Source organism: Myotis nattereri (assembly GCF_964212035.1).
Source record: "Myotis nattereri genome assembly, chromosome: 1".
NCBI classification, from domain to species: domain Eukaryota; kingdom Metazoa; phylum Chordata; class Mammalia; order Chiroptera; family Vespertilionidae; genus Myotis; species Myotis nattereri.
In genome coordinates this window covers 24,890,793-24,905,032 of record NC_138075.1, presented here as the reverse complement: position 1 = coordinate 24,905,032, position 14,240 = coordinate 24,890,793, and the positions used below count along the sequence as shown (strand labels likewise).

The 14,240-nt window shown below is 48.9% G+C and overlaps 1 protein-coding gene across 1 annotated transcript in view; it reads right to left on the bottom strand.

Moving 5' to 3' along the window:
• Window positions 1-4,959: 4,959 nt before the first annotated feature.
• The window catches only part of ZFYVE1 (zinc finger FYVE-type containing 1), a 52,498-nt gene continuing 43,217 nt past the window's right edge, over window positions 4,960-14,240 (bottom strand). Inside the window, exons 6-12 of the mRNA XM_081100488.1 lie at window positions 12,962-13,070; window positions 12,315-12,412; window positions 12,105-12,222; window positions 9,617-9,787; window positions 8,713-8,893; window positions 8,106-8,219; window positions 4,960-6,594 (exon numbers count right to left, since the gene is read on the bottom strand). Of these exons, the coding sequence (XP_080956614.1) occupies window positions 6,362-6,594; window positions 8,106-8,219; window positions 8,713-8,893; window positions 9,617-9,787; window positions 12,105-12,222; window positions 12,315-12,412; window positions 12,962-13,070 (1,024 nt within the window). The 3' untranslated portion in view covers window positions 4,960-6,361. The remainder of the gene's footprint in view (window positions 6,595-8,105; window positions 8,220-8,712; window positions 8,894-9,616; window positions 9,788-12,104; window positions 12,223-12,314; window positions 12,413-12,961; window positions 13,071-14,240) is intronic.

Sequence of the window (14,240 nt, the reverse complement as noted above, 5' to 3'; positions counted from 1 at the left end):
ACAGCTCTCTGGGTTCCAGGAACTTCTCTCCATTTGTCCCTTCAGACCTACAGCTGGTAGTTGCACCTCACTGCTGCTAGCCCAGAATGCTTCAGCTACCCCCATGAGCATTCATCTGCTTCCTGCCAGAACTCAAACTAATACAACTTAGTGTACAGAGAAACAAATCAAAAGAAAAACAGATGAGAATGATTGGTCATCTGCTAAATGGGCTACATGGTAGGTTTTAGTGCCTCATATTTTATAAAGACCTTTACCATCTTACCTGATTTGTTTCTAATAACTACACATAAAGGAGATAGGACAGTATTAGTAATATGAAAATTACTAGCATCATTAATAGGTAGAGAAGTCCACGCACAGATGTGGAGTGACTTGCCTCAGATCACAGACCTTGTTAGTGGAGAATTGGGACTAGGAACCGGAAGACCTGAGACCACGTTCTCTATTTTTCATGCTCCTCCCGTCACTGACCATACTTGCCATTAGAACTGGTGGTCTGGAGAAATCAGGAAGTGACTCGGTGCAAGCATAAACACGCGATGCTAACATTTCATGATACTTAATCACCAGGTAAATGAAATTTTCTGGCACCAGTGGGTAAGAAGCTTGCTAATTCTTCTGTGTTTAATCATTTAGATTTGTCCCTGTATTGGCAACCCTGGCATACTGGCCTGTACATGGGTCCCAGGAAATAATCTATATGATCGAAGGGTCCAGGTGGCCACCTACTGCAGTCTCTTGGAGTAACTTTGGTGACATGCCCCTGCCCAAGAGCACAAACAAGCATAATAAATGCTGAGTCATGACCTTAACATCCACATACTTTTGTTCTCTCAAGATCTCAGTTAACACAATACACAAGTTCATTCATTACAGGATCTGCAATTTAGAATCACTGGTTACTGCACGTCCACTGCAGAGCTTCCCCCACTACCAATAGAGTTCTGTACTATGTCCGTGGAGCCCAAAGCCCACAGTTGGCTACTCAGTTCAACTTCGCTCTCTCCCAGACAGTGGAGACATTCTGACTACTCAAGAGAATACCAGGTGAGTTTTGACAAGCGTGGCCCTAGCACCGTATAACTTCTCTTACCAACATAGCCCAGGTTCTTGTTAAGTAAATACATTTGTTGAAGAACCATTTTAGATTTTCATTAGGCTTTATTTTTAAAAAGTGGGATGCTTTCAAAGTTCTAATTTAAATTTAGCAATTTATTCTTGATCTCTAGTTAGCAGTCACTGCTCCTAACATTTAGTCTAGGTTGTATGAAAAGCAGTTAAACTTAGCTGAGAAGTTGATTAAGCATTTTGATCTGTTTGCTTATTAACATAGTATTCTAAAGATTAGTATGTTATAGTCTCGAAGCATTTTTCACTTGCATGTCTATTAGGCATTTTGCCCTGTTGCCCAGGTAGAGAATGAGCAGGCAGCGGTGACAGCAGCCCTGAGCTATGATAAGCCCTTTGTCAAATGGCCTCGTGTTTGCTTGCTTGTAGCCTTCTATAAAGAAATGAGAACAATGGCACATACTGGCTATCAAAAATGCCCTCAGATAAACACGTGCCTCACACACCATCTTGCTGGGTAGCCACCCTAGAATTCAGCTGGCCCCACAGGCTCTGGAGGCTACTCAGAATCAGTGTCCCTGGCAGCATCCTTTGAGACCAAGTTAGTCCTACTTACCTGTCAGCCCTACAACTGTCCTGGTCTAAATCTCTCACATAACCATCTCCGAAAACAACTGCAGGCTAAACTCAGTTTCTCCTTCCATTTCCCCATTAGTTGATGTAAAAAGCATCTAGACCAGGGGTGGGCAAACTTTTTGACTCGAGGGCCACAATGGGTTCTTAAACTGGACTGGAGGGCCGGAACAAAAGCATGGATGGAGTGTTTGTGTGAACTAATATAAATTCAAAGTAAACATCATTACATAAAAGGGTACGGTCTTTTTTTTCAATAGTTTTATTCATTTCAAACGGGCCGGATCCGGCCGGGCCGTAGTTTGCCCACGGCTGACCTAGGCCCACTCCTTTAAGTCTGCCTCTCCAGGCCTCCCACTGCCTGGCTAACACCCCTCCCTTCAACAGCTTCTTGTGCCTCAGAATAAAATGTTCTTTTGAGATTTGATCACATATGCCTCATCCTGTTGCCCCATCTCCACCTTCTACCTGGTGCTCTCAGGACACACGTTTCAAGTTCCTCCCTTACCTGCGCTCTGCTCAAACTATCCTCCATTCCTTTTCCTCTGAAAAGTCCAACTATTAAGCTTGGCCGATGTGGCTCAGTGGTTGAGCATTGACCTATGAACCAGGGGATCACGGTTTGATTCCCAGTCAGGGCACATGCCCGAGTTGCAGGCTCAATCCCCTGGGGGGTGGGGGGGGCATGGGGGCATGCAGGAGGCAGCAGATCAATGATTCTAATCATTGATGTTTCTATCACCCTCTCCCTCTCTGAAATCAATAAAAATATAAAAGGAAAAAAAATGAATCCATAAATAAGTGGAACAAATCAGTGTCTCCCATCCACTTGCTCTAAAATCAATAAGAGGTTTTTAAAAACAACTTTATGCGGAGCATTATCTCAATCCATTAAGTTTTGCTTCCCAGCAACTGTTGACAATTTGGCTCAAATTCACACAAAAAAATCTAAAAAACAACTTCATGTAGCCCCTCCCTAAAGGAGGGCATGGGGAGGAACTAATCTGTGCTAATGCATATTGGGATAGTGCAGTGGTCGGCAAACTGCGGCTCACAAGCCACATGCGGCTCTTTGGCCCCTTGAGTGTGGCTCTTCCACAAAATACCATGTGTGGGCGCGCACGTACAGTGCGAAATTGACTTAAAACTTTAAAGTTTATTAAGTTAATTTTAGGGAACGTTGTGGAGTGAAAGATGTAGTGTCGAGGACTGAGAAAGGTATGTTGAGACGGTTTGGACATATAGAGAGGACGAACGAAAGGAGATACACAAAACAAATATACAAGACGAGTGTGGATGGGAGAGTTGGAAGGGGTCGACCTCAGCGAACGTACCTCCATCAGACTGAGGACGTTTTTAGCAAAGGCCAGCTTAGGAGTACCCTAATGAAGTTAATAACAATGTACCTACCTATATAGTTTAAGTTTAAAAAATGTGGCTCTCGCCAAAGCCGGTTTGGCTCAGTGGATAGAGCGTTGGCCTGCGGACTGAAGGGTCCCAGGTTCGATTCCGGTCAAGGGCATGTACCTGGGTTGCGGGCATATCCCCAGTAGGAGATGTGCAGGAGGCAGCTGATCGATGTTTCTCTCTCATCGATGTTTCTGACTCTCTGTCTCTCTCCCTTCCTCTCTGTAAAGGATCAATAAAATATATTAAAAAAAAAAAATGTGGCTCTCAAAAGAAATTTCAATCGTTGTCCTGTTGACATTTGGCTCTGCTGACTAATGAGTTTGCCGACCACTGGGATAGTGGATACTCCTGCTGTGAGGAGGGGCCAGGGGTTCCTGGGGTGTCGTTACGTTGTTTCTTCATCCGGGCGCTGGCTCTATGTTCAGTTTCAGAAAAGTGACCACGCTGACATGTGTACGTGCACTCGGGCTCAGCGGGGTTTAGGTCTTTGTTTCCATTCTGCACTGAGCTGGCTTCCACCTGAGACTCAGCGGAGGCCAGGACTGGAGTGTGGAGCGAGAAGACAGAACCTGTGTGACTGACACTGGGTTCCCTTTCTTTCCTGTTGGTCTGACTAGTGTGAGGAAGGAAGTTCAGAATACTGTTCTGCGTCATTCCTGTGGCTAGGCAGACTCCCATGCTCAGGGGCGCCCCCGCATGGCCACAGTACGAACAGCAGGTCTAACAGGGCCACACCCTATACATCTCTCCCCTAACCCTCCACACCAGGGGTCCTCAAACTTTTTAAACAGGGGGCCAGTTCACTGTCCCTCAGACCGTTGGAGGGCCGGACTATAGTTTAAAAAAAATATATGAACAAATTCCTATGCACACTGCACATATCTTATTTTGAAGTAAAAAAAACAAAACAGGAACAAATACAATATTTGTATTTTCATGTGGCCCGCGGGCCGTAGTTTGAGGACCCCTGCTCCACACCCTGCCCACTGACCCAAGTAGAGAGAAAAGAAGAAAAGGGACCCTGAGCAGGAATGAGAAAGACAAGGGAAGAGAAGATGGGGCAAAGAAGAAGAGAAGGGACAAAGACCAAAGTGTAATTAATAGCCACCAGAATGAAGCAACAGTGGAGGATGGACAGGAGTTGGACAGACAAGACAGGGCAGGGGAATGACAAAAATTCCTCCACCACCACCCCCCACCCCCCACCTTGTTTCCATATGTCTCTAGTAACACTCGCCCCCTCTGTGAGGGCGGATTCCCCAGGGAACGTGAGCCCACAGCCACCAGAGTGAAACCCTCAGAACACAAGTTAAGCAGCTGCTACCACGGCACCACACAGCACCCACCACGATGCCCTGCCCGGGACCAGGCCGGCATAGCTTAGCCTGTGCTCTGAGCTCCCCACCCCACAAAACCTGGTCTCAACCTCCGTGGAAAGCTCTGCTGAACAGCCCAAGCACAAGAGAACAGCACGGTGAGTGAGCAGGTGCGGAGCCCTAGAAAGAGTTCTCTGACCATCAGTTTGAACACACTTAAGGAATATCCACCAAGTTCCTGGTCCAAGTCAGCCAACTGGGCTGGGGCATGCTATCTATGCAAAGCTGGGGAAAACAGCCCATTGTCACGAAATTTAAACCCATGTCATGGTTTTGTGGTTTTTGGTTATGCTTTTTAAGTTCTTACTAGAGTAATAACCTGAGGCATTTCCCGGTAAAATATGACCACCCTAGAAATACGCCACTCGCTTGGCTTCTGCTTGGAAAGCCACCAGCTACTTTCCTATCAGCTAGAGAGAGGGAGCCAGACTTACTGATGACGTGAAAGGAAGGAGCCGCAGAGCCCACGTTCAGCAGGAAGTCCTTTATAACAGCGCAGTTGATACACAGTACTAGAGTAGGGCCTGTCACGGCCACGGGAGCAAGGGAGCAGGTCTGCAGACCAACACATTCCAGGGCTCCCGTCACACTGACACACCAGAGTGACTGCCAAGTACCCCCTGAAGCTCCGCCCACCCACCAGTTCAGTCAAGAACTATGTCACTTTTTATATCTTCGTTTTTGGCCATTGAAGATAAAGTCCACCATGATGACAGGATTCAGCACAACAGTCTGTCCAGTCACGCCAGAGATGGACGTCCCAGCTCTTAATGAGAAGCAAAAGTTCATTTGACTTCTCTTGCAAGGACCAGAGAGAATTTGTTTCTTCATGATCTGTTGAAATATTTATAGATACTCAAAAAAAACCAAAACAGAAAATAACTAACAGTCCATTCTGTGCTCTGTTTCCCTGGAAGATTGCTCATGATCGCCCCTCCAATAGCTAGAGGGGTCATGTGTCTGGTAACAAAGAATTAAGACACTTCAAAATAAGCAATAAAAATCCTAGTGCAACACTCAGAAGCAGATGGTGGCTTGAGAAGGTCAGAGGGGGCGGGAAGCGGGTGCTCTCTTTCGGAGCAGGGTATGGCCTTTGGGAAGCTGAGTGGATGCACAGACAGAAGCAGCGACAAGCAGGGAACACTGTTGGGGAGACCCTCTTCCTTCCAAGCTCTCCCCGGGTACGAGGCTGTCACATCCCCCGCACTCTGACTTCTCGGGGCGGAGAACCCTACCCCTCGCCCTCCACCCATGCCGGTGACCTGCACGCTCGGCTGAGTGGTCTCTGAAACAGGCTGAGGCCCAGGCCTGGGATGCACCTCTGGAGGCCCAGGGAGACCCCTTCCGGGCTATTCCCAGCAAGCACCTGGGAAGCTCACTTCCCCAGGCAACCAAGAGGCCGAAAGGGAAAGGGAAGGAGAGGCTTCGAAGGCTTGGGAAGAAGAAACGGTGGCCAGCAACACAGTGGCTTTGTACCTGGCTCGGTTTTACGGGAAGACCTGCTGCCACTGCCACCTTATCCCTGCGCTGGGGACAGACCGCATTCAGTCTGCAGCCAGCAGCCTGGAGAGACTCCATATGCCTTTCGTATGTCAACGTGGGGATATATTTATTATTTTTAACTGATATAAATGCAACGGCTTCGACAAGCTGCTCAGTCCTCTGCCCCGAGGGGTTTCTGCCTTCGGGCCTGCCGCCAGGCTCACCCCAGCTTGCCATCTGCCCACCCCGCACCGTGGGAAAGTGGCCCCAGGATGAGCAGAGAGGATACACACCACCACAGGTGACCAGAGGGAGGGCCTACCTCGATGAGACTTGTTTCTAACCCTGAGAACCTAAGGATTGTGAAGGCTGGGGAGAGGGAGCTGGGGTTAAAGGTCACCGGGCTTTTTATTGCAGTTAAAGCAGACTCGGACAGGATGGTCCCAGCCTCGAGATGGGACAGCCCGGCGGTCGTGGGAGCACTCGTCACAGAAGCCCTGGCCGCAGGCCCGGCAGTGGTGCTTGGAGAGCTTGATGCTGAACTCCTTCCGGCAGTTGTGGCAGTGCAGGATCTCGTGGTCGGGCACCCAGTACGCCGGCCGGGCCGCATCCTTCACCAGACCTGTGGCGAGGAAGGAACCGTGTTGGGCGGGACACGCGGAACCCACGCCCCGTCCCACGGTGCACGAAGGAGTCCTCAGACCCTCCAGGGGCTCCCAATGCAACTGCACACAGCGTCACCGAGAGACCTTTGACACGGGCAATGCCTGGTCTTCACCCATTCCACCCAGGCCGCAATCTTCAGGGCGGGGGCCCAGGACCTGAAATGTGTGTATCTATTAAGCTCTCCCGGTGTTCCTAAGGTGCAGCTGCATTAAGAACCACTGGAGCAGCAAGAAGTCGGGGTCAGGACATCTCTTCATTGGAATGCCAGTTCCACTGAGCACCAGTTAACTAGCAGCTGCAAGATTACAAGAGGTTACTTCTCAGGCCTTAGCTTCCTCATCTTTAACAACCCACCGTCAAGAGCTGTTATGGGGATTACAAGCACTAACATGTCTTACGCACGGGCCTGAGACCCGACCGCGGGTGAGCACAGTTGGCAGGCTCTGTGCGCCAAGGGCAGCCGGCTCTCCCAGTTACCGTGACAGCAGATGCAACCTGAACTTCAAGCCTGGGCAAATCCATCTATTCCTACACCCTGGAGTCAAAGCTCACTGTCTGCTCGTCCTGTGAACCAGTGATTACATCTGTTACAAGCCATTTTCATTACCACCCACCCAGGAGACCTTGGTCTCTCCCCTACAAAGGGTTGCAGTACCCCAGCCCGGACAACCCTGCCTAAGCCCTCCACACACTGGTGGGTTTCCCTTCCTCTCCCTCTTCCCATCTTGGTTACAATGTCTGGTCTTCACCCCATTCCACCAGGCCAGACGTGAAGAGCTATCTTACATCCTAAATGAGGAAGAGCTTGGCTGGTGTGGCAGATTAAACACAGCCACAAATTCTCTGACACTCGTGCCCCCTCCTTGAATCTAGGCAGGCTCTGTGCCTACAGAAGACTGTACACGTTTCCAGGCCCAGGCCTTAAAAGTGACTGGCAGCTTCTACTTGTCTCTTGGCATATTAGCCTTAGAGCCTGAGCCACCATGTAAAGAAGTCCAACTACCAACGAAGAAGCCACAGGAGAGGCCTGGAGGCTTTATGCAGAGAGAGGGAGGGTCTACTTCCAGGCATCCCTGCCAAGGCCCAGCAAGTGAGTTAGTTTGCTTGGACCCTCAAGACAGTCCAGCTGCCACACTGGAATACCAGGCAATGCCACTTGAAACAGAAGAATTACTCTCCCTGACTTAGAGTTGTGAGATGTGGTAAAATGGTGGTGGTTTGAAGCCATCACATGTTCGGGTAGTTTGTTATGCAGCCATCAGTGGTGTAAGAGAATGGCCTCCGGATAGAAACACGAAACCACTAAGGTATTCCACAGAGTTAAGCAAATGTTCATCAATTTTCAGTCACCTTCCTGCTGCCCGACTCATCCTGGGTCTGCAAGCCTTTGACAAAATGACAGCCCAGGGCCCTCTGAAGCCTTCCATCCCACACACACTACACCCAGAGCAGCACTGCTGGGCCCACCTAGTGGTATGTCCATGGCTGTCACCACGGCTCCCAAAGTGTTCTGCACAGCCTCGCCCACCTTCCGAGCAATTAGTGTCCCACCTTCGTCATCTGCCTGTGCCTCAGCGACATCTGTAGACAATGATAAAGGAAAAGCCGTCAGCTCTTAGTCATTTCCCAAATGGAGAACTCAGGGCAGCAGCAGAGTGCTTCTGGGTTCTTCCCCAGGTACCACTGTGCTGCCCGGCAACTACCCCCAGGGGCTGCGCTGCGGGTCAGGTCAGCCCAGACCCTGAGACCCGTGGCACCTGTTAGTCCTTTACCTCAACCCTCGAGAGCTATCTTCTAACCTTTCCTTAAAGTAGAGCAGAGAGCTTCCAGGAGCATGACCTAGAACCTTCTCCAAGAGAAGACTCAGTCCAAGCCATGTCTGGTAAACACAGGACAGGATTAACCACCCCCAACCACCCCCAAGAAATAGCACCCCAGTGCTCAGACTGACCAAGACCAAGGGAGCAGCTGCAGTTAGGAATGGGGTGGGCATTATGGGAGTCTACTTCCCAACACCCAGTGCCAAGGAGAGAGGTCCCGCCCTCCACCCTGCAGCTCCCAGACCCCACGTTACCTAACTGGACATTCCTGGCTTCATAGCAGTTGTCACACACCCGCACGGGCACAGGGCCCCAGCCCCGCTCGGGCACCGGCCTGGTCTTGGATGAGCAGCCATCACAGAAGCCCTCCCCACAGGCCCGGCAGTGATGCTTGGTGTCGTTATCTTTAAAGGACGTAGCACACTTGCTGCAGCTCTGTTCCAAGCCCAGAACAGACAGAGGCAGGTGTCACTCATGTCTGCTCAGCTGAGAAAGCCACCAATACCCAGGGGGAGGCCCACAGGGCCCACCCTGAAACGGCAGGACCCCGCCAGTCCTAAGGGAGGGGCCCTAAAACCTCCAGCCACTGGAGCAGCTGTGATTATCATTTTCTTCCAAGAAGTGCCTGGAAAGGTTCTCAAATCATGTGGCTGAGTCACAGGGTTCTCAGAAGGCTAATCTAGCCAGAAGAGAAATGAGTCTATTTTTTTAATGGCCCACAAAAGAGCCTCTGGGAAGCTGGTGCGGAGCAAGTTCCCCGTCAAAGGATTTGGGCCACAGCTGGGTGCTCCTTTGCCGTGGGTGCTGTCGAGATTTATGGATCAAGCCCAGGATGACTCTAACAGATCCCTTAAGGCTCCTGGCCTTCAGATTCTGTATCTATGAACTTAGGCATCTCATCAGTAATGATTGGCCCCTGCAGGTAAGGAAGCGAAACTCTATCACAAAGAAAACACTTGCAGAATAACGTGAAGGGAACTCCAGGGGCGAAGAGGACGCTGCCTGCCTTAATGCATCCCCCGTTCCAATGCTCGGGGAGCTAACCTGACAGGGAGAGAAATTCCTCGCCTCCCCCACAGAGCAAGCTTGGGACAGGGTGCAGCGACACAAGCAAGACGGGCCAGGCCGGGGCTACAGGAGCAGCCTGCCGCACCGTACCAGGATCTGGGAGTTGGGCCTCCAGTAGGCTGGTGCTATCTGGTCTGTCAGCCAGGATGTTACAGCCTTGGTGGGCCCAAGGCTAAGCTCAGACACCGACTGAGCCATGAAGTTCATCCCGTCCAAGAGGCGCTGGGCAGCATTGTTGTTGTCCTTCAGAAATCCATCGGTCTGAAATGAAAATGCAGGCTCCCGTCACGCTGAGGGAAGGGACTCAAGGGAAAGGGCGGGGGTCCTGGGAGAGCTGCACACTCATCACCGCCAACTCAGAGCCACAAACTCCCTGGCAGAGAAAAACAGGGACAGACCTTCTAGGCACCATCACACCAACCAGTCATGACGAATGATTCTCTTCAAGGCGACCATAAGACTTGGTGCGCCGCTGCTCAATCAGGACTGAGTTTGCCCACAAACAAGATATACACTCCAGGAAACACTCACATAACGATGACACCTCCCGCAGGACACCCCCAGCCCAGGCTGGATTAGGAACCCTTCCTCTCAGTTGCTCTAATATCTGCACAGCTCCAGGAATCCTGTTTCCACATGTAAGAACAGTATCTGTTTATGTAGTTGCCTGTAAACTCTCTGAGAACAATAACCTATCCTTTTCACTTTTGTATTGTGTAAGTATCTAGTTCAATTCTGAGCACAGGGTACTCAACAACATATGCTGACATAATGAATGGATGAATGAATGAACAGAAGGAGAGGAGCCTGTATTCCCTAATTCCGAGGACGATAAGGAGTGCAGCCTAAAAGTACATTACAGTGTCACTGTTTTCTTGGACTATAAATGATCTTGCCACAGAGACGAAAGCTTTCGCAAGAAATAAATAAAGCAGATCAAAAACAAAAGACAGTCACAAAACACCTTGTGAGAAAGTTATACTAGTGTGAGGCCATATTAAACCCTTGGACCAGAATAGCCTGGACCATCAGGTCAGGGGAGACTGGGAAGAAGAGGAATAAAACAGGAAATTGTCAGTTATGTGGTACCGGAAGGATCCAGGCAAGCTCAAAGGTGGACTCACCGGTGGCTTTAGGAGTCACCCTACAAGGGGAACATCACCAAATAAGTCCCTTCGAGAAAACTGCTTGTTTTTTTCCATGAAGGGAAAGGTTTTGGATATGTTGTGATTTATGAGTAATTCCATTATGAACTGTGGCTTAATGCAGAATCAAAGCAACATATAAATGCCTCATAAACAAATTTATTTTTCTAACATTTGGAATTCAAAAGTCAAATTAAAAATAGTGAGGGTCGCCCGGCCAGCTTGGCTTGGTCCCCAGTGTAGGGCATGCAGGATGCAGCCAATCAATGATTCTCTCTCGTCATTGATGTTTCTATCTCTCTCTCTCTCTCTCCCCCTGCTTCCCTCTTTGAAATCAATAAAATATATATTTTAAATAAAATAAATAAATAAAAAATAGTAAGGGTCTATAGTAATCCCATTTCTTAGAATATACGTCAAGAAAATTTCCAAAAAAAGAAATGGTTTTCTTACATAAAGATGGTCACTATCGCATTTTCTTTGATTAGAAAAAAATCATAAACAGCACGCATGAAAGTTTAAAAAGGGAATGGAGTATCAAACTATAACACTAGACATAATGTTACACAGTGACTACAAATGGAATCATGAAAAATGGAAGCAATGTGGAAATAGTATTACGGTAAGAAAAAAAGGCAGATAAATGGCATGTAAATTATTATTACAACTATATAAACATATGCATATGGAAAATGACTGAAGAGAATATGAAAAAATGAAGTTTTGCCCTAACTGGTTTGGCTCAGTGGATAGAGCGTTGGCCTACAGACTGAAGGGTCCCAGGTTCGATTCCGGTCAAGGGCATGTACCTTGGTTGCGGGCACATCCCCAGTGGGGGGTGTGCAGGAGGCAGCAGATCGATGTTCCTCTCATCGATGTTTCAAACACTCTATCCCTCTCCCTTTCCCTTCCTCTCTATAAAAAATCAATAAAATATATTTTTTTAAAAATGAAGTTTTGCCCAGCCAGTGTGGCTCAGTGACTGAGTGTCGACCCATGCACCAAGAAGTTGCAGGTTCAATTCCTGGTCAGGCACATGCCTGGGTTGTGGACTTGATCCCCAATAGGGGGTGTGCAGGAAGCAGCAGATCAATGATTCTCATAGCTGTTTCTCTCTCTCTCTCTCCCCCTCTCAAAATCAATAAAAACATATTTTAAAATAAATAAAAATGAAGTTTTATTTGCAAAGGCAGTATAACAATAGATCAACTTTTCATTTACTTTATTTCAAGTTGTGCTTCTAGTATATATGCAAAAAGAAATGAAAATAATTAACGAACTAGAACAAGAAAAGTTCTTTAGATCATGCCTTCCTAAACCACCAAAATACTGAAAGTCATGGTTAACCTTATTTCTAAACAAGTTCCACTTTTCCACACACATGTATAACTGAACGATACAAGAGAAAGAATAGTAAATAAAACTGCTCTTACTCCAGGCCACACATGCACAATCTCTGTCCGCACCACCGTATCCACAGGATCTTGGTTCCCAAACCAGTATTGCCGGCTACGATAGACCACGCCGCAGTTAGGACATTCGATCACATACCTACAAGGAATGCAAACAGATACTATTACCCTGCCAGGTTTCTGGGGAAACAAACACACCAGACAACCCTTAGCTATGTTGTTTACACTCACCCAGACCAGGCATATTTTGCAAGACCCATCCAGGGGGAGTCGGTGGAAGCAGATGTCTTGGGCACTACGCTGACCTCCTTGCCTCTCTCATAGCAGGCCTGAAACATGGAGCACTCTGCCAGCTTCTTCTCTGGACACCAGTCCCCGTGGCCTCTTCACATCCCTGTCCAGCACCCACTCCCCACAAACCAGACCGTCTGAGGGTCTACAGACGCCGAGTTTAGCACATCAGAAGAAAGTTCATTTCTCTAAAGAAGCCAGTGCCCTGAATGGTCATGAACTGAATGTATCCCCACCCGAGGCCCCAAAAACTAAGCTGTCAATTTACACCCATCACAGACAGAAGAAATCAGAACTCGGTTCCTGAAGAACACTTCCGTGCGTAAGAAGAACAAACAGCCGGTGTATGTGACCCCTGCCCACAAGCTCAAGAGACTAAGGGGAAAATAACCTTTAAAAAAGTTCCACGAGGCCCCAGCAGCAAACATGGGTGAGTTATTTTGATTAGAGCTGGGGAGAAGTTCCAGAGAGATTCCATCTGAACATCAAATACTTTGGGATGCAGCAAAGCTGCCCCAAGCCAATCTTTCCGACAGGAGTGTGACCAGCAGCCAGCTGCTGGAGCAGGGAGAAGCTCGGGGACTCACCTTGCAGGTATAAACTCGGTTGTCATACTGGTGGGAGTAGCTGCAGCGGCTCTTGGCTTCGTGAGGTACTCCTTCTTTCCCATGATTCATGCTGTTCTTACATCCAGCCCTGAGTGAAGCCCAAAAGCTGACAATGAGGCGGCCAATGGAACTGATGCTATTTGCACAGAAGAATCTGACCCTGAGCCAGAGATGGGGCCCAAACCAGACGCTGGTTATGAAGGAGGCCCCGGGCACTGAGCACGGAGGACAGTTCGTCTCAGGAACCACAGGCCTCCCGTGTCCTTGCACTCAGCACCACTACGAAGGTAGAGCAAGGAGGACCTTGTCTGAGGAGAAAGAGCGAAATGGAGACACTCTTCTTAGAAACACCACCTGGCCCCTCAGTAGGAATGGAGGCGCCAGAAGATACCACCTTGACAAGAGATGAGTCTTGAATGGCTCTCAGGAAATTGAAAAACCCAAACAGCATGAATTAAGTTTAAGCGGGACAGGCTGCCAAGATGCCAAACAAAAACATCCCCCAACATGTGGCAAAGCACTAAGAGAAGGCTTAAGCCGGACGAGAAGACCTTCCGAACAAACAGCGATCCCGGCCACCCTGACAGCGCAGCAGACAGATCAGAACTTCCGAACGTCCCTATGGAGAAGGAAGGTCCTGGGAACCCTGGGGAAGCTCAGCTAGACTGGAAAAGCAACGATCCACCGGAGCTTAGCCCCTCGTGCTGGGCTCACGGAGCAAGCAAAAAGGAAGATAAATCACGCTGGCAATGAACATCCCTCTGTCCAAGATAATCCCAGCCCCCCCCACCCCAGGCCATCTAATCCAACACCCAAGTCCTTTTTACAAATTCAGAGCCAAGCGGTTCAGTGCCTGGCGGTGGCCTGCTGGGTCCAATGCAAAAAGGCTCAGAACAGAAAGGCCTCCTCCTGCAGATGGGCAAATGTGAGCAAGGACAATACAGTGGTGAAGGGGTGGAAAGGCAGAGAGTGAGTACACGACGTGGAGACTGCAATCTGACTGTGACACGCTGCATTTAAATCCCCTGGGCTGCTTCAGCCAAGTCACCAAACTGTGATTTAACAGCCCTCAACAGCTCAAGTTAATCCAGTGACCCCCAAAGTGTGGTCCCCAACCAGCAACATCAGCATCACCTGAAAACTTACCAGAAATAAAAGTTCTGAGGCCCTAATCAGACCTATTAAACCCAACTGTGGGGCCAAGACCCACCGATCCGTTTTAACATGTCCTTCCGCTGTTTCTGATGCATGCTCAGTT